At 41.9% G+C, this 26,888-nt stretch overlaps 1 protein-coding gene across 6 annotated transcripts in view; it reads left to right on the plus strand.

Annotated features, from left to right (window-relative positions):
• The window catches only part of LOC138744187 (USP6 N-terminal-like protein), a 190,144-nt gene that overhangs the window by 89,643 nt on the left and 73,613 nt on the right, over nt 1–26,888 (plus strand). For all 6 annotated transcript variants that reach the window (XM_069899988.1, XM_069899942.1, XM_069899952.1 and 3 more), the window contains 3 exons: nt 2,868–2,916; nt 7,985–8,105; nt 25,690–25,784. In XM_069899988.1, the coding sequence (XP_069756089.1) occupies nt 2,868–2,916; nt 7,985–8,105; nt 25,690–25,784 (265 nt within the window). The remainder of the gene's footprint in view (nt 1–2,867; nt 2,917–7,984; nt 8,106–25,689; nt 25,785–26,888) is intronic.

Genomic DNA, 26,888 nt, shown 5'->3' on the forward strand with positions numbered 1-26,888 from the left:
AGTAGTGATCGAAGAATTTTTTTTCAATATAGTATTCAAAACTCTTGGCAAAAGATCAGAGCAGTGGAACCTAACATTCAGCATGACACCATTTTCAGGGTCAAAAAGTTCAAAGGTTTCAAATTTTCTGGTAGGGTAACACATACTCTACATTTTAAAAAATTGTTCAGATTGCTGCTTCCTTTCTTTTGAAATCTTATAGGTATCTAAATTAAGCATTGGTTTAACTTTTCAATCCCAATCCCTAAATGGCTAAGAGCAATGTAAATATTTTTTTAATAAACACTGTTTAACAATATATAATTTTTTAACAATGTTTTTAAAATCCAGTGTACCTGCATACTATATGTTACATATTATTATTCACTCTGATAGGAAATTAGTTTGATTACATTTATGTGCTTTTCTTGCACCAATGCTCCTTTCTGTTCTCAGCAATGAGCCATAATAGGGTAAGAATATGAATCTACCCAGAATGTTTAATTATACTAGTTGTTGCATTTTAGAAGCAGTATAATACATGAGAATAAAATTTATAGAAATTGATTTGTACTGACTCCTCTTCCTGTAGTTTTCACTGCATTCTGGAAGTTATACACATTGTCACAAGATGATTACAATATTTACATTCAAGTGCCTTATAGGTTCAAAGAAGATGGTTGACCCTTTACATCAGAAGAACACATATACTATACCATTGTTTCCATTTTTCCCATTCCAGTCATCTCAAAGTTGACAGTTCAAATTTCTTGACATCCTGAGCTTATTTTTCTTGCAGGTCAGGCAGAATTTCTACTTATCGGTAGTGCAAAAAAAAAACTACTCCAGGAAAGATAAATATACAAATGAGAAAATGTAAACAAACTGCAATACAGAAAATAAATATTAAATAATAAATAATATGCAAATTAAGAGACCTTCCTTTCACATTGCTGAATTTAGGGGACCCTTCTGGGACCTGGGTTAAGTTGCTGGGAAGGCTGCACCTCCTGGATCTTTCTCTCCGCAACCTTACTGACCTGGAAAATCGGCGATTGGGCACTTTAAGGGGTGATGCATTATGCACTGACAGGAGGAAGAAAAATAGTAATGACATTTGCAAGTATGGTATAGAGTAGTAAAGGAACAGTTAATAAAGCATAAACTGTACTTTAATCCACTTGAAAACTGAATGATTGAAGTAAAGATACAGAGACGGATAAGATGATATATGGAGAGGGAGCAGTTGAGTGGAAGAGTCAGTGTTATTTATCTTTGTTCCCTGTGTATAGTTTAGACAGACACTTGCACCAAAAGTACGGTAAATATGTCACCACCATCCTCACACCATCTCTTGGCATATTCATGTATTGTGATTTCTCATGGTGACTTTCATTAATCTCTCTCAACTTCTCATCAGCTGTTTTACTTCATTTGAACTTCATCAAAACAAAAGGAAGCTGACTGATGAAATGGTCTTCTCATGAGTGAAAAGGCCATTTGAATTTGTTTTCGCTGTGTCAGACAATGTTGGCATGTTGGACAAATAACTGGGTATATTTTTTAATTTTAATCACTGACATCACGAAGCTTTCCCGATAGGTCATTTGTTGATTCACACTGCCATAAAGTGATTGGCAGGTGAGCTCAGCCAGGCTCTGAGAGTACTCCCAACCTAGGTCTCAGAGCTGGTTGATTTTGACTGGCCCTGACCAGTCTGACCTCACACTGGGATTCCCAGGTAGGTAACAGATCAAATTGCCCAGTTTACCCACTTGTTCACCGCGGTGTGAAAAGGCCGAATGAGTCTCTGAGTTTGTTGTTTAGGAGTCTGATGGTAGAGGAGGAGCAAATGTTCTTGTACCTGTTAGTACAAGTCTTGTGGCATCTAAACCTTTTTCCTGATGGCAGCACAAAAACAGAGCGTATCCTCAATGGTGTGGATCCTTGATAATTTTTGTTGTTCTCCAATGGCAGCATTTCATGTAGATTTTCTCAATTGTGGGGAGAGGTTTGCCTGCGATATACTGGCTGGGTCTGCTAACTTTTGTTGGGCTTTATGCTCACAGGTATTTGTGCCCCCATTCCAGCAGATCAGCATACTTTCCACTACACATTTGTGTACGTTTGCCAAGGTTTTCAATGAAACACCTAAACATCTGCAAACTCCTAAGGAAGTAGAGGCACTGATGTACTTTCTTCATGATGACATCCGTGTGTTGGAACCAGGAAAAATCCTCCGAAATAGTGACTCCCAGGAATTTAAATTTGCTCACCCTCTGCTCCTCTGACTCCCTCAATGAATCACCAGTTTTCTCTTTCTAAAGTCCACAATCTGCTCCTTGGTTTTGGTGACATTCAGTGCAAGGTTATTGTTAGTACACTATTCAGTCAAGTTTTCAATCTCCCTCCTGTATGTTGCTTCATTGCCACTTTTTATACTACCCACTACCATGATATCATCAACAAATTTGTAGATGGTGTTATTGTCACAGGTGTAAAGCAAGTAGAGCAGAGACCTAGGGAAACAGCCCTGTGGTGCTCTGGTACTGATGGAGATTGTAGAGGAGATGTTCTTACCAATCCTCATTGATTTTGGTCTGAAGTTGAGGAAATTCAGGATTCAACAATAAATCTGGGGTATTGAGGCCCAGTTCTTGGAGTTTGCTGATCAGTTTTGAGGAGATGATTGTGTTGAATGCTGAACTGTAGTCAGTAAAGGGCATCTTTTCTGAGTAACGGTTACTGGTTATAAGGTGCGATGCTATTTTGCACCTGGATTTACTAAATGTGTATACAGCTATCCTCGAATGAACAAGAACAGGAAATGTTTGACTGTGATGTTTAATTTGCAATGTCTCTAATTTTAGTTAATTTTCTTTAAACAGACAGCAAGCTTTATTTCATGTACTCACCGCCTATTCCGTATACAACACGGTAAGAAAATGTAATTAACAAATGGAGTATATTAATATGTATATTCTTTCTTTGGCTTGGCTTCGCGGACGAAGATTTATGGAGGGGGTAAAAGTCCACGTCAGCTGCAGGCTCGTTTGTGGCTGACAAGTCCGATGCGGGACAGGCAGACACGGTTGCAGCGGCTGCAGGGGAAAATTGGTTGGTTGGGGTTGGGTGTTGGGTTTTTCGTGATACAAAAACATTCATTGTTACAAAGCTCATTCTGGGGCAGCATGCTTAACCTTGTGCTTAGTGCAATATTATCACATCTCTGTTAGCAGTTTGTACATTCTCCCCTTGACCACATGGGTTTCTATCAGTTGTTCTGGTTTACTCCAACGTTTCATATAGATTAGTAAGTTGATTGGGTATACCCATATGGGTATAATTGGGTGAACCATAAGGGCACGTTACTGTATCTTGAAATTTAAAATAACTGAATATGAAAGTATTCTTATTTTGCGACTTTGAAACTTGTGCATATGGGAATAATGTTCATATTTTAACAGCTACTAATTCCACTGTTAATAAATTTGAAAATATTTAATAGGATAGCGGCACACCCAGCTTTTCCTGTTTTAGAACATGGACAATTCTTGTTGGCAGTCTCAGAGTGCACCAACCTATTTTAAAACCATAAATATTTGCTTTGAACCCAACATGGGAAGAATGTTTTTTTTTCTTAATGTGTTGCTCATTCTGAGAAGGAGAGATTTCAAAGCCCCAGTTTATACAATTTTATGACTGAAGTTGCTAACTCTGGAGAAAAAAAACTTTACATTTGCATAAAGCCTTCACTCGTGAAACAAATTAAAAGACACTTCACAAGAGGTTAATTAAGCATATTTGGGGAATGGAGAAGTGAATAAATGATCAGTTAAAATGAGCAATCAAATCTGATCAGATGTCGATTTTAAGGAGGAGTGAGAGTTGGAGGAATTCCAGAGTAAAATAACAAACCAAACAGAATGTATTTAGAAATACCTAAATATTATTTTTCAATGCCATGGATGATTGTGCATCACAATTGCAATAATAGAGTACATCTCACTTGTTACATTAGCTCCAGAGCTATCAGCAAAGACATTTGGTAAAAGTAACCCTCGGGTAACTTGAATTAATGTTTGCCCAGCCAAATTGGATCATATCACTGCATTAGTACAGATTGTGAACCACACACAGATAACCAGGTATTATCAGTTGAAAGAACAACCCATCAGAATTAATTAAGGAGATCCACAATTGCTTGTAGGATGCTAAAGACCATTGTATTTCAAGAATATTGATACTCTGAACATACAAGTTCTCTGCAACATCAAGATGATGGAAAATACTTTGCAGCCAGGGAGCTTTCATAACTCATTTATTCTCAAATTAGTGTACTGTACCCACTATATTTCAACCAATAAGCAGAACCAATAACTTAAACTTGTGAAGATGAGCAAATCTATTGCAGCAATCAGATTGGGCTCTAGTAATCAATCACCTATGGACATCCATGGAGCAATCAGGAACATTGTGGTGACACATGTCAGAGTCCTTAAGCAACCAGCATCATGTGGACTGGTTCACAATGCTCCCCAATATAAATAAGAAACCATGTTTGGCTACATCCAATATAAACTAGTCAAAATATGAGCATAGCTTTTGCCCACAATACTCCTACAGAATAAAGAGAATGAGAAGGACATGACAGGAGTCAATAATGAAACTACCTTTTAAATCTGACAAGGCTGTGGCAGGCTGGAAGGAATATTAGATATGAAGTGTTAGAATTGAGTATGTCATCATCTTTACTTACCTCTGATCACCACTAGCTACAGGACATGAGGGACTCTCCCAATATTTGTCAGCATTCTGTCCTCCAGAGTGCTAAGGCCATTTAACATTTTCCTGCCAGTTGTCAGTCAGTTATTAGGAAAGCAATTGGGTGAAACTTCTGGAAGAAAAAGGAAAAGTGTTAGTGAGTATTTTCCAACAATTCTTCCTGTTATTATTCAACTGCTAAGAATGTGTGTAAGCTGTGTTTGACTTGCAGTATTTACAAAAGTGTGAGGATGTGGTGGGCCAATATGTTATATAGTGATTTTAATTGAATAGGATAATTGTTAGAGGATTAATGGAGTGCATGCATTGGAATAGCAAAGTAGGTGCAGTTTTGGGGAATTGGATTTGTGGATGTATGTGTTAACTTTGACTATGCATGTGAGAACATCACACTTTTACCAGCTCTTTTTTCAGCTCTTGGTTAATGCTGTTAACTTCTTTAGTCACCGTTGCCAATGAAAAGGTCACAATGTGAGGAAGAATGAAAGCCTATAAAGATTTGAATATGAGGTGATAATTTTAAATTGAATATTTAGTTGGTGTGATGCAGCAAGGATGGAAGTAATTAACAAATGGGATATGGTGTATAATGGGATATGGTGTACAATAGGATATGGCCAATGAGGCAGACTAAGAGAGGACAGCAAGAATGTTAATAGAAAATTTAGTTAAGTGATGGTGAAGTTGGGACATCGTAGTACAGCAATACAAGTTGGTGAGGCCACAGTTGGAATGCTGTGTGCAGCACTGGTCACCCAGGTATAGGAAAGATGTTATTAAGATGGAAAAGATTAGTAGAGATTCACCAGGATGTTGCTGCAACTTGAGGGCTTGACATAGAGACTGGATAGGCTGGATCTTTATTCCAGGATACACCAACTACAATAATGTGCATTAAATTACTACAATTTTCCAAGACAGAAAAAGGGTAATAAATGTAAAAGGATAGTTAGGTAAATATTCACAGCTGCAGTTCATGCAAGAAAAAAAATAGCCTTTTAATATTGCAGATAGAAGGGAGCAAAAGATGAGTTTTTGTCCTACTGATGATTAAGTGAAGGAAATTTTCACTTTTACAATATTGATGAAGCAAATAGCTAATAAATTGATTAGTGAAAGGATCAAGGGAGATGATGGATCTATATGTAGCCAGCATGTGTGGAAGGTGATCAAATGAAGATAAATGTACCATGTCACATAATGCATTTAAAATGTAGCATACATGAAATTCCATAAGGAATAAGTAAACCACTTTGTCCAGTGTCCCTCACTGAGATGAGGCCCCAACAAGGATCAAACTCACAACCCCTGGTTTATAAGACTAGTACTCTAACCACTGAGCTATCAAGAGCAGATTGGCAAAAGCCATTAAGTAAGCTTAGAAGAAGAGTAGCCAAGGTTATAGCCTGGGGTGTACATTAATGGGACAAGATGAGAAGCTGCAATTTGGACTTGATATTATAATATGATGGGTAAAAGTGGAATTGGGAACTCTGCTGAGTTTGTGAGCAGAACAGGAAACATGGTGAAAGATGACATTGACAAACTTTTCAAAGATAGTAGAAAAATGCTATGTTTCCTACAACAACACATGTAGAGGAGATGGCATTTATATTTGTAAATTATCCCATCACTATGCATTAATGTTGTCAATAAAAAGTGACAATAAGCCAAGTAGCAGATAAAGGGAAAGATGACAAAAGCTTGGATAAATATGTATGGTTGAAAGAATGTGTTAGAAAATGAAGGGAGAATTGTCAAAAGGCCAAATCAGCTGAAAACCTGGTTACCCTAGCTGGGGCCTCATTTCTGTGAGGGGCACTTGACAAAGTGATGACTCTCTTCCTTACGGTAGACAAAACGTTAAAGAATTTTATGTTACATTCTAAATGTAGTGTGACGGATTATGTTATATTTTATATTGTATATAGATATGTTTTAAAAGGAGATGAATTGTGGCAGGTTTTTTAGTGTAGGTCTCGTACAAACACTTCAAAACAGATCTCATTTAAAATGCCAGAGCTCTGCTCAAACCAGACAGTCCAGGCTCAGAGTGCCTTTGCAAAAGCTTTGAAGAATGTCTATCAGGACTTCACAAGTTGGTGTTGATTGGACATGCTGTGGAGTAATGGATTATCGTTTTGGAAAGCAACAAATGAACAAACTCAGAAGATTAGGTCTGGCACCGCAAACTGAGTGCAGTTTGCTGTTCTAAGAGGGATCATGTGGTTTTTCTCTGAGAGGGAGAGAATTCAGTTCTACGGTTCAGTAGCAGCAGCTGGGAATGGAACATGACAAGCTGGCAAGCTTGTGGAAAAACCCCATTTTGAAGACTGGTTGTGAGTTCAGCCAGGTCAAAGCCCTTGTGGTCCATTGAAGAGGAGATGGCTGGCTGTATAATGTTTCACTTGAAATAAGGGAAACAAAAATGAACTTTGTGCTGACCTGAAAGAAAGAGGTTATTGTCTGGAAAATCATGATGGGACAAGTTTCTTTGGCAAGACACTGACGTGGCTGATCAGAAGGAATCATTTTGTGTCCAACGAGCAACAAACCTCTCTCTGAAAACCGACAAAAACCTTCCTGAGTGGTAACCATTTACCTTTCAGGCACCAAAGCCTCGTGAAAATCATAAATGTTAAATTCTGTGCACAGCATAAGAATTCCCTGATACCACTGAACTTGAAGGAGTGAGAAGTGAGATTGGACTGTGAATGGAAGAACTTTTCTGAACTGGTATACACATTACATATATGTGCGCTTAGAATTAGAAGGAGGTTAAGTTAATAATAATGTTAAAGTTTGATCCTGTTTTCATGTTTAAAGATAATTAAAAACAACTTTTGTTTAAGTAATCATTTGTCTTTGTGAATTTCTAATGCTGGGTTTTGGAATCCTCTGGGCCAATAATATTAGTATTACGTGACAATAATGGAACCTTTACCGCCAGTGAAGTGTTTATAATTGGGTTAGAAATTTTATTGAAGAGACACTCAATTTTTTTATAGAAAAAAGTAATAAAACAGCTAAAACATGTATCTAAGATATCTGAAACCAAAAATATCTATTTTTGTGCATTACTGATGTTTTATAAAATGTTTTGAAATTTAAAATGTATTTTTTTTCTATGAGCAATATAACTGTATTAAATTCTTTATGATCCAATTCATTAATTCCCTCCTGTAATATTTTATTTAAATTGAATCTGCTTCTCTTCAAGGAGGTGAGCTACTGTCAAGGAATGAGCCAGCTTGCAGCCATTCTTTTGATGTATTTGAATGAAGAAGATGCATTCTGGGCTCTTTCTCAACTACTGACCGATCAGAAGCATTCAATGCATGGTAAGAGCCTCAGCATTCTGAGAGGATGATAAATATTTGTCAGCACCCCAACTTCCTGACCAAGTATTATTTCCATCAAAGTCATGAATTTTATTTGTTTATTACAGTACTTATGTGAATTTTTAAATACTCCGCACATTTGTGAGGTTTTTTTCCATGAATCAGAATAAGAAATATCATTCAGATGGGTGACTTTGTACTTAAGTACATAAGCTAGAATGTTGATTCAGTCGAATACAGTGACTTTACTTCATTGTTGAAGTGGCATTCTTTCAAATGGGACATCAAACCACATTCCTGCCTTTCTGTTTCTATGGCTTTAAATTTATGCCATTGCATTACTGAAAGAAAATCAGAATTTTTCTATTGTAACATGACAAACATTCATTCATCGACGACCCCACAAGAAAAGATTATCTGGCTGCGCAGTTACTTTCTATTTGGTAAATTGCAATGCACAAACTGGTAGTCGTGTTTCTAATGGAAATTGGATTATCAGAAGCAAAGGGACAATTGGAAATCAAAATCAGGTTAATTGTGAACATGTCACAAAATTTGTTGTTTTGTGGTAGTAGTATTGTGCAGAACAAGGTGCAAAATTGCTATACCATAAATTACAATTCCATAAATACAAGATTTCAAAAATAAATAATTATAGCAAAAAGAGAGAGTGAGATTCATTGTCCATTCAGAAATCTGATGGAGGGGGAGAAGCAATATTTGTAATTGTGGTGGAACATGGTATTGCAGGCATGTTCCCCACCGAGCTGGGCAGGCTGGTCTACCTGCTAAACCGGTAGCCCCTCCCCCAAGACCCCTAATAAAGGCTGAGAACTCCTCCCTCATACCTCCCCTTGGACTTGAGCCAGCAGCATGCTGAGGCATGCTTGGATTTTTAGATCAATAAAGCCTTTGGCCCTTGCTTCGTGTCTGTGAGTGGTCATTGATTGGACAACAATTTATTAATCTAAATTTTAAGCGCCATGGACAAGACGATTCGGTTGGAGAAGCTGGAGATTGACCCAAAAGACCCAGAGGCCCATAAAATTCGACATGTGGCTACATTGCTTGAAGGCCTACATGAGGCTCCACAAAATCACATCAGACAGTGATGAGTATGCCCTGCTCCAGCAACAGTACGGGGCACCGTGGAATGCCATGTACACATACTTCCAGCTTGGCTCCTGATGCCAAGGCCCAGGTGAGTCAGTCGATAAGTTCATGCAAGCCATGTAGGAGCTGGGACAAGACTGCAGGTGCCGGGATGTGATGGCGGCAGAGTACCAAGAGGAGCTCATCCATGACGGGCTGGTCATTGGGTTCTGCTCCCAACACATCTGCAAATGACTCCTGGAGAAGGGCACTCGGTCCCTACAGGAGGTCGTGCAGATGTCCCGGGCCATGGAGACGGCCCAAAAGTATGTGGAGGCCTACGCCGTAGGCTACATGACCTCTAGATATGCAGAACAGGTGGTGCCATCTTGCGATTCAGGCCCCCTGCCCCTGACTGCCATTGCAACTGCCAAGCACATGAGATAAAACTACTTGGCCAGAGCAAGCATCCATGAAAGTACTGTGCTGCACGTAGCATGACTTGCTCGAACTACCGGTGGAAGGGGCACTACACAAGGTTATGCAAGCAGTGCCATGTGCGGCTCATGACCTGCGTAGCCATCTTAATTGAGCAGTTCTAGTCGTCACTTCCAGTTACGGAGAACTGAACTACCGGGCCCACCTCTCGACAAGGAGGGACGTCACTGCTGGCTTCACTTCCAGGCCTCACCCCGTGCGATCCATGGGGGTGGCTATCTTCACGATCTCCCGCACAGTCATCCTGGCGGCTGCCGACTCAACGACACAGCAGCAGTGGGTCAGACAGCAAACTGACGTTAGCCTCGATCATCTTGGACCAGAGTCAACCACACCAGCTGGGTCATTTCATGATGGACATAGAGGTAAATGGTCACACCACGGGTTGCCTGTTTGACACGGGGAGCCCCAAGAACTTCATACATCCAGGCATCGCTGAACGCTACTCCCTGACTGAGTCACCTGTGAAGTGCCGGGTAGCACTAGCCTCAAGTCCCTCTTGACAGAAATCCGTTGGAAGTGCTCCATGAACCTAACCATGGTGGGGGACGAAATACAAATATTTCAGACTGCTGGTGATATCCCATCTCTGCACCCTTGTCATTTTGGGACTGGATTTCCAATGGCAGCTAAAAGGGGTACTGATACATTTTGATGTCCCCCATCCCCTGCTCACAGTCAGGAACAACCAGTTCCGCGAGGTCCTGCCCCCTCTTTCTTTTTTTTGGAGAGGCCCAATCATATACCTGGAAGCTGGTCAGCGCTACCTACCTGGTGCTACCTACCTGCAGCCTGGCCACCTTACGGGTCCCTCCAACCCCGCTGTTCCAAAACCCAACCCCAGACTAGGCTGGTGGCCACTAAGAGTAGATGGTACAGCCTGGAGGACACAGGATTCATCAGGTCTGAACGGTTGCTGAGGGAAGGCATAATAGAGCCTAGTAATAGTCCATGGAGGGCACAGGTGCTGGTGGTAAAGGGGGCAGAGAAGAACCAGATGGTGACTGACTACAGTCAAACCCTCAACTGGTTTATCCTATTGGATGCCTACCGCCACCCCAAAGTGATGATATGGTGAGTGAGATCGCAAAATGCAGGGTCTTAACCATAGATCTCAAGTCAGCGTACCATCAGATCCCTATACACCCAAAGAATCGGCCCTACACAGCATTTGAGGCTAACAGTCGACAGTAACAATTCTTATGGGTCCTTTTCGGCCTCACAAATGGGGTGTCAGTGTTCCAAAGAGAAATGGACCACATGGTGAACGACAATGGGTTAAAACCCACTTACCCATACTTGGATAATATCACCATATGCGGCCATGACCAGAAAGAACACAACAACCTATGGAGATTCCTGGCCACTGCAAAAACCCTCAATCTAACATACAATCAAAAGAAGTGCGTGTTCAGCATGGAGTGGCTGGCGATTCTGGGGTACATAGTGGAGCATGGTGTGATTGCTGCTGACTCTGAGTGCATGCGCTCCCTCCTGGAATTACCTCCACCACAGAACCCCAAGGCTTTAAAAAGGTGCCTGGGGCTCTTTTTACATAATGCACAATAGAGGCCGGTAAGGCTTTCAAGAACATCAGGGACAAGATCGTCAAGGCAGGAATGCATGCCATTGACAAGTTGGTCCCATTCCAAGTAGAAAGCGATGCTTCAGACTTCGCCCCGGCCACCACACTGAACCAGGCAGGCAAATGGCATTTTTTTGCACACCCTGTAGGGCCCCGAATGCAGACACTCTACCATGGAGAAGGAGGCACAGGCTATAGTGGAGGCAGTACGCCACTGGAGGCACCACATGGCCGGCAGGCCATTCATTCTGCTGACAGACCAGAGAGCCATTGCTTTATGTTTACTAACAAACAGCGGAGCAAAATTAAGAATGACAAGATCATGCGGTGGAGAATTGAGCTGTCCACATATAATTATGAGATCTTGTACTGGCTAGGTAAGCACAATGAGCTCCCCGATGTGCTGTCCAGGGGAACCTGTGCCAGGGTGCAAGTAGATCGCCTCCACACCCTCCACGATAGCCTCTGCCACCCCGAGGTCACAAGACTCTACCACTTCGTGAGGGCACGTAACCTTCCCGACTCAGTGGAGGAAATTCAGAGAGCTGACACTTAATTGCCCAGTCTGTGCGGAATGCAAACAGTACTTTTACAGGCAAGAAAGAGCCCACCTCATCAAGGCCACTTGCCCCTTTGACTTCAAGGGGCCCCTCCCGTCCACAAATCGGAACAGCTATTTCCTAAACATTGTGGACGAATACTTGTGCTTCCCATTCACCATTCCCTGCCCAGACATGACCACAGCCACGGTCATTAGAGTACTCTGCATCATATTCACTCTGTTCGAGTACCCCACATATGTGCATACTGACTGGGGTTTAGTGTTCATGAGTGAGGAGCTGCGACATTACTTTCTCCCCAGGGGCATAGCGACGAGAAGAGACACCAGCTACAACCCCTGAGAGAATAGCCAAGAGGGAAAACAGCACAATTTGGCCCTAAAGGGAAAAGGGATGAATGTGTCCCAGTGGCAAGAGGTACTTCTGGAAGCGCTGCATGCCACCAGGTCCCTACTCTGCACTGCTACGAATGTAGAGTGTTCACCTTCACTAGGAAGTTAGTGTCAGGAACCATGCTGCCAGTCTGACTGATGGTCCCTGGGCCAGTGCTTCTCCAGAAGCACGTTAGGACCACAAGGCAGACCCACTGGTGGAGGAAGTTCACCTCCTGCTTCCAAACCCCCAGAATGCACTGGTAAGGTACCCAGGCAGACGGAACGACACAGTGTCTATTCGGGACCTAGCGCGAGCAGGAATCCTAGTGCAGGAGATGCATCCAATACCCTTAATATCCACCAGCTGGCCTCGGGGACCACCTGGGTTGAGAACTCAGAGATCCCAACCCCAGCATAGCCTCCTGAATGATTCCCCACGCTGGAGGGTTCCTCTCCTTGGTTACTAACTAACCCTCCAACTCCCACGGACCTGGAGACACTGACACAGTTCAGTCCCCCAACAGCCAACCTAGTGACCGGGCCACCGGAGAAAGAAGCACAGCCAGTAGGACTGTAGAGGTCCCAACAATAGATAAAACCACCAGAAAGACTAAACCTGTGAACATTACTGTGCAACTCGTGGACTATAAAGACTGTGTCCCACATCACCCTTCTGGACTCTATCTAAAAAGGAGGGTGAATGTGGTGGAAGATGGTATTGCGGGCACATTCCCCACTGAGCTGGGCAGGCTGGCCTGCCTGCTGAACTGGTAGCCCCTCCCCCTAAGACCCCTAATAAAGAACCCTACTCTCTTCCCTCATACCTGCCCTTGGACTTGAGGCATGCTTGGATCTTTAGATCAATAAAGCCTTTGGCCCTTACTTTGTGTCTGTGAGTGGTCATTGATTGCGCTGCAGTAATGTGTGTGTCTTCAGGCTACTGTATCTCCATTATGGGGTATTGTATAATATATATAATGTATCATGTCCCATCAATTATGGGTGTATGATATAATACTATTTAAGTGCATTTTATTTCTTTGCTTTTTGGGTAAAATTGGAAATAATTAATTCCTAAACCATAGCCACTGATTTTGTGTCTCTCCCAGGTCACTATCTGAGACCGAAGTAGATTATTGGCAATTTAATCCTATTTTATGCTTCATGCTTCATCTGAGGTTTGAACAGTATTCTGCTCCACCTTTCTTCTGATTTCCACCTCAGTAAATATCACCCGTCTTCATCCTTGTTTCAGTGCAACTGCTCCTAAACTATAATCTATTTTGTAACCAAAAATAAATCTGTTGGAGGAACTCAGCTGGTCAGGCAGCATCGGAAGAGAGAGAATCTCTTGCTCACTCGCGCTCTCTCTCTAAAATTCTCCATCTGTTATCGCAGTAGGGTGCAGTATCTCCAAATCCATCGGCAATAGCAAGCAGTCAGTATAATAGACCCCCCCCCCCATTATGTCATCACACACATTCTATGAAATGTATACTTTTGTACTGTACAACACTGTACAACTGTACTTTTGTACTGTACAACACTTTGAGATTTTAACAATTCACTATTTTTGGTGCTGAAACATAGAATTAAATTTAAGCTTTTACCATGTTTTTTAGATCAAACATTTTATCTAATTAGATTAATAACCATAAACCCAGTGAAATGCATAATCCATTCTTGTTAATTATTTTATTTTCATGGTTATTAGTCTTCTGAACCTTTTTCATCTATATCCAAACTCACTTAATTGTTTTATTTCTTACCCCTGATTTTAACTCACTAACAAAATACAGTTTACCAATCACATGCACATCTAAAAAACTATTTTAGAGTGAAACACAAAACTCTGCAGATGCTGTGATTGTAGTTTAGCAACTCAAAAATGCAGGAGGAGCTCAGCAGATCACTCAGTGTCCATATTCATTGATAAAAGTAGGGCAGAGTCAGTGTACCTAAAAAATATGAATGCAGCCTCACTCAACCTCAACATAGTTTCATTTGCTAAACAGATCAGATATTTGCAGTCTTGCCAAATGCAGTTGAATATGGGGAGAACAATTAAATCACTAAATCACAAGAGATGATGCAAAAAGATATGCTCTGGAATTCTCAGAAAGAGAGCTTCCTAAAATACGTGAACTTAAAAAGAGAATAAGGTGTTTGTGACCATCTTCAACCATTGCTGCTGAGTGGATTCTGCATCTTGGCCTTCCCTCTCACTGAAGTCTCTAACCAATCTGACTTGCTCCAAGTGATATCAAGGCAACAATTGAATGCATAAAAGGGTATTGGCCATCAGAACACCACTTCTGTTAAGCTAAGCCATTTTGCAGAATACCCAGCATGTTTCAAATTAAATACAGTGCTAGAGTTTACTGATACTTGGTCTGCATTCTAAAATTTCAGACTTATTCCAAATTTAGATAAAAGCAATTAGAGGTGAAATGACAGTGACTACTCAGATGGAGTCCTTCCTGGAATCCTAAACAAAGAGCATTGTGGCTCTTCGAGTCATTTGTCAGCCCGAGAACTTCCTCAGTGTATCTTCAGATGTGATATTTTGTCCACGTCTTGCCCACCATCATAAGACCAGAAAAGAGAATGTTAGCTGATATTGTTTCATTTGAATTCCAAGTGTAGCAAAGTAGTCCAACTTGGAATCCACAGGTCATGGGTAGATTTCAGGCTCAGCTATGAGTGGCAAGTATGATTTGTATTACACAACTGCCAGTCAAAGCCAATTAACAACAGGGAGTCTAACTACCTCCACTTAATATTCAATGGCATTGTGTCATTGTCATACTATTAACATACTGTGAGTCATAAACCCTTTTTACACAGCCGTTAAAAGACAGGAATGAACTGCTTTTTAACCACTTTACCTACCTGTATAAAAGCAACAATGGTGGAATGGGGGGGTCAACAAGGTCGGGTCAGATACAGCAATGAGCTCTCTGAACCCTTCTCCATTAACAATGGCGTGAAGCAAGGCTGTGTTCTCGCACCAACCCTCTTTTCAATCTTCTTCAGCATGATGCTGAACCAAGCCATGAAAGACCCCAACAATGAAGACGCTGTTTACATCCGGTACCGCACGGATGGCAGTCTCTTCAATCTGAGGCGCCTGCAAGCTCACACCAAGACACAAGAGAAACTTGTCCGTGAACTACTCTTTGCAGATGATGCCGCTTTAGTTGCCCATTCAGAGCCAGCTCTTCAGCGCTTGACGTCCTGCTTTGCGGAAACTGCCAAAATGTTTGGCCTGGAAGTCAGCCTGAAGAAAACTGAGGTCCTCCATCAGCCAGCTCCCCACCATGACTACCAGCCCCCACACATCTCCATCGGGCACACAAAACTCAAAACGGTCAACCAGTTTACCTATCTCGGCTGCACCATTTCATCAGATGCAAGGATCGACAATGAGATAGACAACAGACTCGCCAAGGCATATAGCGCCTTTGGAAGATTACACAAAAGAGTCTGGAAAAACAACCAACTGAAAAACCTCACAAAGATAAGCGTATACAGAGCCGTTGTCATACCCACACTCCTGTTCGGCTCCGAATCATGGGTCCTCTACCGGCACCACCTACGGCTCCTAGAACGCTTCCACCAGCGTTGTCTCCGCTCCATCCTCAACATCCATTGGAGCGCTTACACCCCTAACGTCGAAGTACTCGAGATGGCAGAGGTCGACAGCATCGAGTCCACGCTGCTGAAGATCCAGCTGCGCTGGATGGGTCACGTCTCCAGAATGGAGGACCATTGCCTTCCCAAGATCGTGTTATATGGCGAGCTCTCCACTGGCCACCGTGACAGAGGTGCACCAAAGAAAAGGTACAAGGACTGCCTAAAGAAATCTCTTGGTGCCTGCCACATTGACCACCGCCAGTGGGCTGATAACGCCTCAAACCGTGCATCTTGGCGCCTCACAGTTTGGCGGGCAGCAACCTCCTTTGAAGAAGACCGCAGAGCCCACCTCACTGACAAAAGGCAAAGGAGGAAAAACCCAACACCCAACCCTAACCAACCAATTTTCCCTTGCAACCGCTGCAATCGTGTCTGCCTGTCCCGCATCGGACTTGTCAGCCACAAACGAGCCTGCAGCTGACGTGGACTTTTTACCCCCTCCATAAATCTTCGTCCGCGAAGCCAAGCCAAAGAAAAAGAAGTATCATTGCAGGCAAGGGATATGCAACAAAGCACATATCATGTACCAACAAAGCACCATTGCAATGACCCAATTATGGTGCCCTGATATAAGGGTACAACGTATAAAAAGTGCAGTAATTTCTACATGGTCAAAACAAAATGTATACAAATAACTTTGTAAAATAACTGGAATGTGGACTTCAATTACATTGAATTGTTGGATTACATAATTAAAACTGTAGAGCACAGGGGCAAATAAAAACATTATGGAGGCCACTGTATGTAGGAACAGAGGAATCAGAGTGTATGTGCCTCCTTGAAAGTGCAGGGTATATTGAAAAAAAATAGTTAATTCAGCACATGGGACATTGACTTTCATTGCATACACGTAGTTCAAAACCGGAGCATTGAACCTGTACAAAAAGTTGGTATGGCCGTATTTGTGATATTGCATCTAATTCTGAAACATAAGAAACATATGAAGACCCAAGGGATAATGCAGAAAATGTTTACTGGACAGTTCCCAGAAACTGGTTGTTTTATGTCAAATAAAGATTTGATAGTAAAATACGAGATCATGACTGATTTAGATTAATCAAACTGAAAAAATTTTTTTAACAAGGATCACAGAGTATCGTTTTAAAATTTGAGACAAAGGGTATTGGGAATGTGAAGGAAAACTTTATATGGAAGAGTAATTTTGACCTGAACTCGTTGACTGTAGGGGTAATGGAAACAAGTTCTATAAGGGTTTTCAAAAGGCCCCCAAGAAAGAATAATGTGCAGGACTAAGGGAAAAGAGTGAGTGAATGGAAATAATGTGAATTTCCTGCACAGAGCTGACTTAAGCTCAAGGGGCCAAATGGCCTCTGTTTGAGCCCTAACTGTTCCATGACTCAAAGCACAGAAATTTGAAACCAATAGATTCCTCTATGTGAGGCATAGCAGAAAACCACAAGCAGCAATGCAAATGGATATTGTTGCCAGGGCATGGGTTACACAAAATAAAAAAAGGAGATGTTAGAAATTAAACATGTCAGAAGTAAAATCAAAGTACAAGTATTTGGAGAAAGTCAGGCACTAAAAATGTAAAAATAAAATATTGACCATGATTAAAAGGAAGAACAATCAATGAGAAAAGCTGTTTCTTTGACTCGTTATCCTTTTAACGTTTTACAATACAATTGTTTTGTGCATGTTTCATGCTCGTGCATGTTTCCCTGAAATATTTTGTTGATAACATCTCTTGTGAAAATATTTTTTTAATTTAATCTAAGCAAAACCAAGGAAATTTGGGAGAAAAAATCATGACGATTAATTGTGTAAAGATGTTTATTGGGCAGCTCAATTTTCGAGATTTAAACCAAGAATTGATGTAGCAAGGTAATGTAGGTCAAAAGCCCACTTGAAGTAAACCTCTTTTCCAACACTGCAGCAACTGGTGCCAACTTTTGCTGTTTCCATTCTTCACTAGGTATTTGCTTTTGCAGCAAAGACAAGGTAGAAAATAATTCCACTAACCACACAAATACTGTTGTTCAGAAGTAACTGTTTCACAATGAACTGTAAATAAGCATTTTGTCAATTGACTTGTGTGGGAAATGTCAAAAATATATTCTAAATTTGTATGCCACTTGTGCAAATAAATTCTAGATAATAAAGAGTTACAATCTTGACCATTAGTCTTAAGGAGTAAATCACAAAAATCTGAAAACACTGTGGTTGAAGTAAAAACACAAAATGCTGGAGAAGCTCAGCAGGTCAAACAGGGTCCTTTATGTAGCAGAGGTAAAGATTCAGAACTGACGTTTCTGGCTTGAGCCCTTCATCAAAGTATGAGAAAATGGCACAGGCATCCAAACAAGAGTGAGGGAAAGGGATGTGTCAAAGGCAGGAGATAATAGGTGGAGAAAGGAGAAGGGGACAGCAACAATGAGGAGGAGGAGGGGGGATGGCTGAGTGGGTGGAAGAACTCGAAAGACAGAAAAGGGGGAGGGGAAAGAAAAGGTGAGCAGGTTTAGTGGAAAGCAGTAAAGTCAATGTTAATGTCATCAGGCTGGAGAGTGCTAAGTGGGATAGTACACAAGGCCTTCTCCCCCCTTCTCTGCCCCCTCCTCACCTCAGACCTTATCTCTTCCCCCCCACCCTCCTATCCCCCCTGATCCCCCTACCTCCCCCACCCCCATCTCCTCTGACCTCACCAATCCCCTCCTCCTCCTCCCTCGAACCTCCACCCTCAGACTTCGCCAACCTCCTCCTGCCCCTCCCCTACCTTCCATCATTCTCAGAACTTGCCAACCCTCCTCTTGCCCCTCCCCCAACACCCCCCACAACCCCAATCCCCCCTCTAACCCCTGCTTGGTTTTTACTATTCCCCTCTGACCTTCCCCTCTCTGAGACAAGAGTGCTCGATCCTCAGTAGGGGGGCTCACCTTCATCCCCCTCTACCCATACCTCAATGAGTTCCGCACTCACCACAATACTGAACTCTTCTTCTGTCACCTCCGCCTCCAGGCTCACTTCCATGAATGTGACTCTCACCCCCACCCAAGACCCTTTCTCCCACTTCAAGCCTTCTTCCTCTTCCTGGACACCTTGTCCTGCCCAGATGCCTGTTCTTGCCTTTTTATTTCAAACTGCCACTGAGACATCATCCATCTCAACTTTACCACCCCCCTCTCATATTCCAACCTCACCTCCTCAGAACACTCTGCCCTCCACTCTCTCTGCAACAATCCCATCCTCACCATCAAACCCGCAGACAAGGGCAGTGCAGTTGTGATCTACCACACTGACCTCTACCTTGCCAACCTCAATTAACAGCTCTCAGACACCTCCTCCTATCGACCCCTCTCACAGGATCCCTCCACTGCACATCAAGCCACTGTATCCAACACCATCTCCAACCTCATCACCTCTGCCACCTCCCCTCATGGCCACCAACCTTATTCTCTCCACCCCCGCACTGCCTGTTTCTACCTTCTCCCCAAGATGTATAAACCCAACCATCCATGTAGACCCATTGTTTCTGCCTGCTCCTGCCCCACTGCACGAGTTTCATCTTATCTTGACTCCATCCTCCCCACCAACATCCACGACATATCACATGCCATCCAACTCCTCAATGACTTCAGATTCCCAAAACCAGGCTGCCTCATCTTCACAACGGATGTCCAATCCCTTTATACTTCTATCCCCACATGGAAGGTCAGAAAACACTTCGCTCCTTCCTGGTCTAAAGACCTGACCAGTCACCTTCTACCACCACCCTCAACTGCCTAGCAGTACTTGTCCTCACTCTAAATAACTTCTCCTTTAACGTCCCACTTCCTCCAAATCAAAGAAGTAGAATGGGTACCTGCGTGGGTCCCAGCTCCACCTGTCTGTTTGTGGGCTTTGTGGAGCAATCCATGCTGCATGCCTACACAGGCAAGACCCCCTCAACTCTTCCTCCGGTATATCAATGACTATGTCGGGGCTGCCTCATACACTCATGATGAGCTTGTCAACTTCATCCACTTCGCAGCCAACTTTCACCCTGATCTCAAACTCACCTGATCCATCTCCTCTTCCTGTATCCCTCTGTCTCCATCTTGGGAGGCCAGCTTTCCACCGATGTATACTACAAACCCTCCAACTCCCACAACTACCTGGACTACATTTCCTCACACCCTGTTCCCTGCAAGGATTCCATCCCTTTCTCTCAATTTCATTGTCTTCACTCCATCTGTTCCCAAGATGGTCTTCCACTCCAGATCTTCCGAAATGTCTGCCTTCTTCCACAAACGTGGCTTTCACTCCACCACTATCAACTCAGCCCTCACATTTCCATTTCCGGCTCGTCTGCCATGGTCCCCTCTGCTCCGAGATGCAACAAACCCCCTCATCCTCACCTACCACCTTACCAGCCTCCGCATCCTACACATTATCTGCCCAAATTTCCAGCACTTATTACACAATCCCACCACCAGACATTTTTCCTTCTCCTCCCCTCTCAGCCTTCTGCAGGGACCGCACCCTCTGCGATTCCCTCATGCACTCATCCCTCCCCACCCATCACACCCCAGCACCTTCCCCTGTGCCCACAGGAGGTGCAACATTTGTGCCCATACCACCTCCCTCAACATGGTGCAAATCCCCAAACAGGCCTTTCAAGTGAAGCAACACGTCACTTGAACATCCAAGGGACTTATTTACTGCATCCAGTGGCATTCTTTACATTGGAGAGACCAGTCGCATACTGGAAGATCGCTTCGCTAAGCACCTCCTCTCCGTTTGCAACAACAGCAACCTCACAGTGGCCAACCTTTTCAATTCTAAGTCAAACTCTCACGCTCACATGTCTGTCCATGACTTTGTGTACTATCCCATCCAGACTACATGCAAATAGGCACTCTCCAGCCAGATAGCATTGTCATTGACTTTACTGCTTTCCACTAAACCTGCTCACCACTAAACCTGCTCACCTTTTCTTCCACCCTCCCCTCCCCCACTTCCTGTCTTTTGAGTTCTTCCACCCAGCCAACCCTCCTCCTCCTTACTTTGAAACAAGCCGGAACTAAGTAATTAAATAAATTGTTCAATTTGTTGTCTCCAATCCAGACTCAATATCACCCCTAATTTAATCATTGTGGCTGTCTCCTCTTTCCTTTTTCACCTATCATCTCCTGCCTTTGTCACCCTCCTTTTCCTTCCCCCCCCCCCCCCCCCACCACTTTTTTCTGTTCGGTTGTCTGCCAGCATCTTCTCATACTTTAATAAAAGCCTAAACCAAAAACGTTGGTTATGTGTTTTTACCTTTGCTACATAAAGGAAACTGTTTGGCCTGCTGAGCTTCTCCAGCATTTTATGATTTTACTATTAGTTTAAAGAACTTGTGTGCAGGAAATTACTATTAAACAGCAGCATGATGTTATCTTGAGTTGTAGTTAAATTATGGCATTAAATTTGTCCATCCTGATGAGCTGGTGATAAACATTGAAATACTCTCTGCTGTTGATACCAGAGACTTGGCAAATCTTGGTGTGTTTTTTTTTAGATGATTCGGATTTTGTTTTCCTTAAGTGCTGACAATGTATTTGAATGAAATGTGGTTAAATCATATAAATACAGCTCAATTTTTGTTGGGCTTTTTAAAATATCATATTAATCTTGTTTTTGAACATCCTCAGTTAATGACAACATTTTTTGTTTCCAACTGGCAGAAAAAATGGACCAAAAATACTCTTCACAAGATAAATCTGTTTTTAACCATTATATTCATCAAGATTATTATAATATTATGCATGTGGGAACCTTTGTTCAATCATTCTCTTTTGAAAATGTAGTTTCAAAATGCAACCAAGAGATAATTATTTTGAGAGTGACCTTCAATACATCTTTGTTAGAGAGGGCACCAGCAACCACTGATTACTATAAGTAAAAAATAACTTCCAAAACCAGACTAACATTATTCAGACACACATTCATTTTCTATTCCATGCTGAAATGCATGCTCATGACTAGTAAATCTAACTGATTGTCCACCCTTTTTTTCCTTTGCACCATGCTGCACCTTACTTTGCAACAAGTTGGAACAAAGTAACAAAATAAATACAAATCTGTTCAGTTAGTTGTCTCTAATCCAGACTCCATGTCACCCCAACTTTAATCATCAAGCTGCATTACTCCCAACAACATTTATGTGTGTACATTTTCAGATGCCAGATTCCAAGTAACCAACCATAGAGTGGTCCCAACACTAAACATCCATATATTACAGTACCAGAGACCTGGGTTCGAATATGGCTGTCTATAAGGGATTTGTATGTTCTCCCCATAACTTGTATGGGATTTCTCTAGATATTTCAGTTTCCTCCCACCCTCCAAAATGTATGGGGTTGGCAGGCTAATTGGATGTAATTGGGCACCACTGGTTTAATGGGCAAGAAGGGCCTTCTACCATACGGGTGTCATTAAATGTATTTCATAAAAAAATTAAAAACAGGTGTCCTTTAATAAACCACTCCCACTACAAAATAGTCAAGTTAGGTTTATTGTCATCTGATTGTCCAAGTACAACCTGACAAAACACTGTTCTCTGGTCCTCAGTGCAAAACATGCAGACACAATCAGACATAGCACACACACAGACAAACAATGTATATGCAGGACAAGTATTTCATCTATGCAAATAATTAATAAATAATTTTTGCTTTGTGCATATAAGAGTCTCAGATGGTTAGTGTGAGCCATTCCTTTTGTCATTCAGCATTCTCACTGCCCATAGGAAGAAGCTGTTCCTCAGCCTGATGGAGCTGGCTCTGATACTCCTGTATCTCTTCCTCGACGGGAGCAGCTGAGTGATGTGCGCAGGGTGGAAGAGGTCCTCAATGATTTTGCATGTCCTGATGAGTCAACGATCCTGGTAGATCATGTTGTTGGAGGGGAGGAAGACTCCAGTGATCCAATCTTCCACTCATGGTCCTGTGGATTGACCTCTGATCTATTTCTCTGCAGCAACTGTACCATGCAGAGATGCAGCCAGCCAGGATGCTCTCGATAGAGTTCCTATGGAAAATTGACCTAATAGTGGGCAGTAATTTTGCCCACTTCAGTCTTCTCATGAAGTGTAATCGCTTCTCCTTCCTGGAGAAGGAGATGTTGAGTGTCCATGATAGTTCACTAGTTGAGTAAATTCCAAGGAACTTAATGCTCTCCGCACTCCCTACAACAGAGTTGTTGATGTGAAGTGGAGGGTGGTCCTTTCTGGTCCTCCTGAAGTCCATGATCAACAACTTCATTTTGTCCACATTGAGACTCAGGTATGACTCTCACACCATATCACAAGATTTTCCACCTCTTCTCTATAGTGTGATTCATCATAGTTGCTGAAGAGGCCAACTACTGTATGACACTGTTGGAACTGGATTTGACGATACAGATGGATCAGTAGTGTGAACAGGAGTGGGCTGAGCACACAGCCCTAAAGTGCAACAGTGTTCAGCATGATGGTCCTCGACATTCTGTTACCAACCCAGTGGTCTTTCTGTTAGGAAGTCAAGGACCCAGTTACAGAGATGGTGAGGACAGCTTTCCCACAGCCTCTGAGAAATGATCGTATTAAATGCCTAGCTGAAGTCTATGAACAACAGGCTGAGTATGAGGTGTCATTCTCCAGGTGGGCCAGGATGGAGTGAATCTACAAGCCTATAGCATTGTCTGTGGTACGGTTTCTTCTACTGGTGAATTGAAATGGGTCCAGTGTCTCAGAGAGGTGTGTGGTTTGATGTTTTCCATCTCCAAGTACTCAAAGCATTTTATAATGGTTGAGGTCAGTGGCACAGGTTGATTGGTAGTCATTGAGGCCTGTCATTGTCGCCCTCTTGGGTACCGGGATGAGGGGGCTGTCTTGAACCCTGCAAGAATGATGGACTACTGTAATGAGATGTTGACTACGTCAGTGAAGATCCATCAATTGGTCTGCACAATCTTTCATTACCTGACTATGTATATTGTCTGGTTCTGCTGCCTTGTGTGAGATCACCTTGGATAGGGTTTTCCTCACCTCGGCTTTTGCTATGCAGGGAACTCATTCATCAGGGGGACATAGATCTTCCTTTGGTGTCATCCTGTTTTTCTTATCAAAACATGCATAGAAGATGTTCAGCCTGTCCAGAAGGGTGGCATCATTGTCCTTAACTGGCAAGGTTGACTTGTGATTGTTGTTGTCTTGATCAAATAAAGGTCAATGATGTGAATTGAAAATCTCAGTCATTTTGCAAATGTCAAGAACTACCTCTCAGCAAAGGTGGATATGATGCCTTGTATGTACTGGCCTGTCAGAAAAAAATTGTCTGAAGATCAATCCAGCACAAAACTTAGAGTCAGTTGGGCAGGAATTATTCTCAGACAATCTACAGCATGTATTATCAAAGGTCTGATATGGTAGCCCTACAAAATTCTTCAGCAGCTTGAAAATGAGCTTTCACTCTTGGTCCACCCTTCCCAGCATTGAGTTTCTAATTACACTCTTGCAGTTCTGATGATTGGGTCACATACCTTACAGACTCAACACTGCACTTCTAAAACTAGCACTGTGTTTCAATCTCCAAAAAATTATTCAAGAATATTCTCAGCATTTCCTTCCGCTAAAATATAACATCACCAACTCATGGAAATCCCCAACCTATGACTTTTAAAATGGGGAAGTATTCACATTGTCATTGAGAATCTTCTGTTCCTTCATTTGAAGTATGTGGATGCCCAGGGAAATGGCAGATGGTGTACACCATCTTCCAGACACCCACTGACCTAAACAAACACCTCCTGCTCCACCTGTGACAGATTCTACAAATCCCATATTGGCCTCATCAGTCATTTAAGAATCTACCAAACTGGAGTAGAAGCAAGTCATCCTCAACCCTTAAGGGCTGCACAAGAAAAAAAAATTATTTCTACACCGAAGAAAACCATTACTTCCTCTTATCTGCACATCATACCATTTATTAAAAATTTGCTTTGTTAATCATTTAAAGATTCACAAATACCGACAGATATTGTCTCTTCCCATTCTCATTTTTACAAGATGTATAGCTCGCTTTAAAATAATTACTTTTAAAATAAGTTTTAAAATAATCCAAATGTTTATTTTTCTTTTGGTTGACATGGAGGTGGTTAGCCACACAGAGTAGATCATACTGATTATTTATTTCCAGGAATAACCAAATGTAATCATTTAATTATCCTAATGCTTCTCATTTCACTTTAACTTAAAAGTAACCTATGAGAAATGAACAGATATTAAACTGGTTGCATCAAATTATTTCTTGACTGCCAAAATAAACCAAAACAAGCCAAGGATGAATAATTCCTGGTCCTAAATTATGCACCGGTTGTCAGATTTTTTCCACTTAATTAATATTGCAATTATTTTTTTCAAGCATGGGTTGATCTTTGATCATAGCATGAATTTGTATGAGATGGAAATTGAGATTGGTCTCTAAATTCCCTGGATATTCCTGAACATGGTGCGCCAAGGTCCATCTGAAATAGAGCCAAAAGGTTCATACAAATAATATGGAACAGCTGCTGGTGCATGCTTTTGTCCCTCCCTGGAGCCTGCCCATTTTCAGAGAACAGAAAGTTGGTGGCTTGCCTTGCCAGCAATGGCTCTTGGGCATGTAGCAGAGGACGGAGTGGAAAGTCGTTGACATTTAATTGTTGCTGGTCAGGTGAGCAGCATTTGGAAGGAATACTGCTGAATATATTTCCACCATTTAACCAGAAAAGCCTAATTTGTTTCACTATTTATCTTTTTTTTTAAATATTATTTACAGGATTTTTCATTCCTGGATTTCCAAAGCTCCAAAGATTTCAGGGACACCATGATCAGATTTTAAGTAAACTCATGCCAAAGCTCAAAAAACATTTGGTAAGAAGATCTATTTTTGTTATGGAGTTTCTGCAAAAATACATTAGCTCTTGGTTTATTCTTTTATTCCTTCATTTTCTTTTTTGCTCTTCCTTGGCTTGATACTTTTTGGAGGAATTATTAAAACATCAAAATTATACATGTCAGGCAACTGAATGGATCAAAATGTAACCTGTATCTGAATATATTGGTCCCAAAGATCAGCGTTTGGAGGGGACCTGGAAATTTACCAGGATGAGTAAAGGAATATTGAAACCAGCAATGGCATATTCACAAGTATGAGGACTGCAGATTTGTGCTCCATGAAGCTATAACCACTCCCCCACAACATTGACTCAGCAATACTTGTATACTGTTAGACAACAGATTGCAAGCTTGCTATAACATCCTGCATGTCACTTTGAACTTTAGTAACCACAGGCAAGATGAGTTTATGTGGCAGATTACTGACCTTCCATTGCACCACCCAAACAATCACTGGCTTCTGCTGCAATGAAGGTATCAGTCATCAGATCCAACATTATGATTCAGGTAAGAGTGTGCCAATAGATTTGCCCTTAATTTCCATGCTCCAGAGTTGGTGCAAAGCCCTCGACAAGATGCATGTGGAGGGTGTATGTACCCTCTCCAAGATGCATGTATTCCTCCATATACCATAATGTTGCATGGGAGTGTTTTGACTGGCCAATCAGTCCACTATCACACTCCTGATATGTCCTGCATATGGTAGAAAAGATTCAGGAAGTGTATTCTATGCAGGATACTTTGCCTCTGACTTGTTCTTGTCATTTAAGTCACAAGTCAATGATGTCCATCGAAGTATTAATAGTGAGTAACTGATCAATATTAGTGGAATGACACTAGTATTACAGATATATGTAACGGAGGTATAGTTGTAGGTTGATGAAGTCTGGGTGCTCAATACATAAGCAAAGATAACAGAAACTGCAAATCAAAAATAAAAAGAGAATGTTGGAAATACTCAGCAAGTCAGACATCTGTGATAAGAAGAGAAGAGTTAACATTTCAAGCAAAAAAAACCTTTGAAAGTCGGACGAAGACTAAAGAAGCATGTTGCACTGCAGGTGTGGATTAGAAGTAAAT

Source organism: Narcine bancroftii, chromosome 1 (genome assembly GCF_036971445.1).
Source record: "Narcine bancroftii isolate sNarBan1 chromosome 1, sNarBan1.hap1, whole genome shotgun sequence".
Classification (NCBI taxonomy): Eukaryota; Metazoa; Chordata; class Chondrichthyes; order Torpediniformes; family Narcinidae; genus Narcine; species Narcine bancroftii.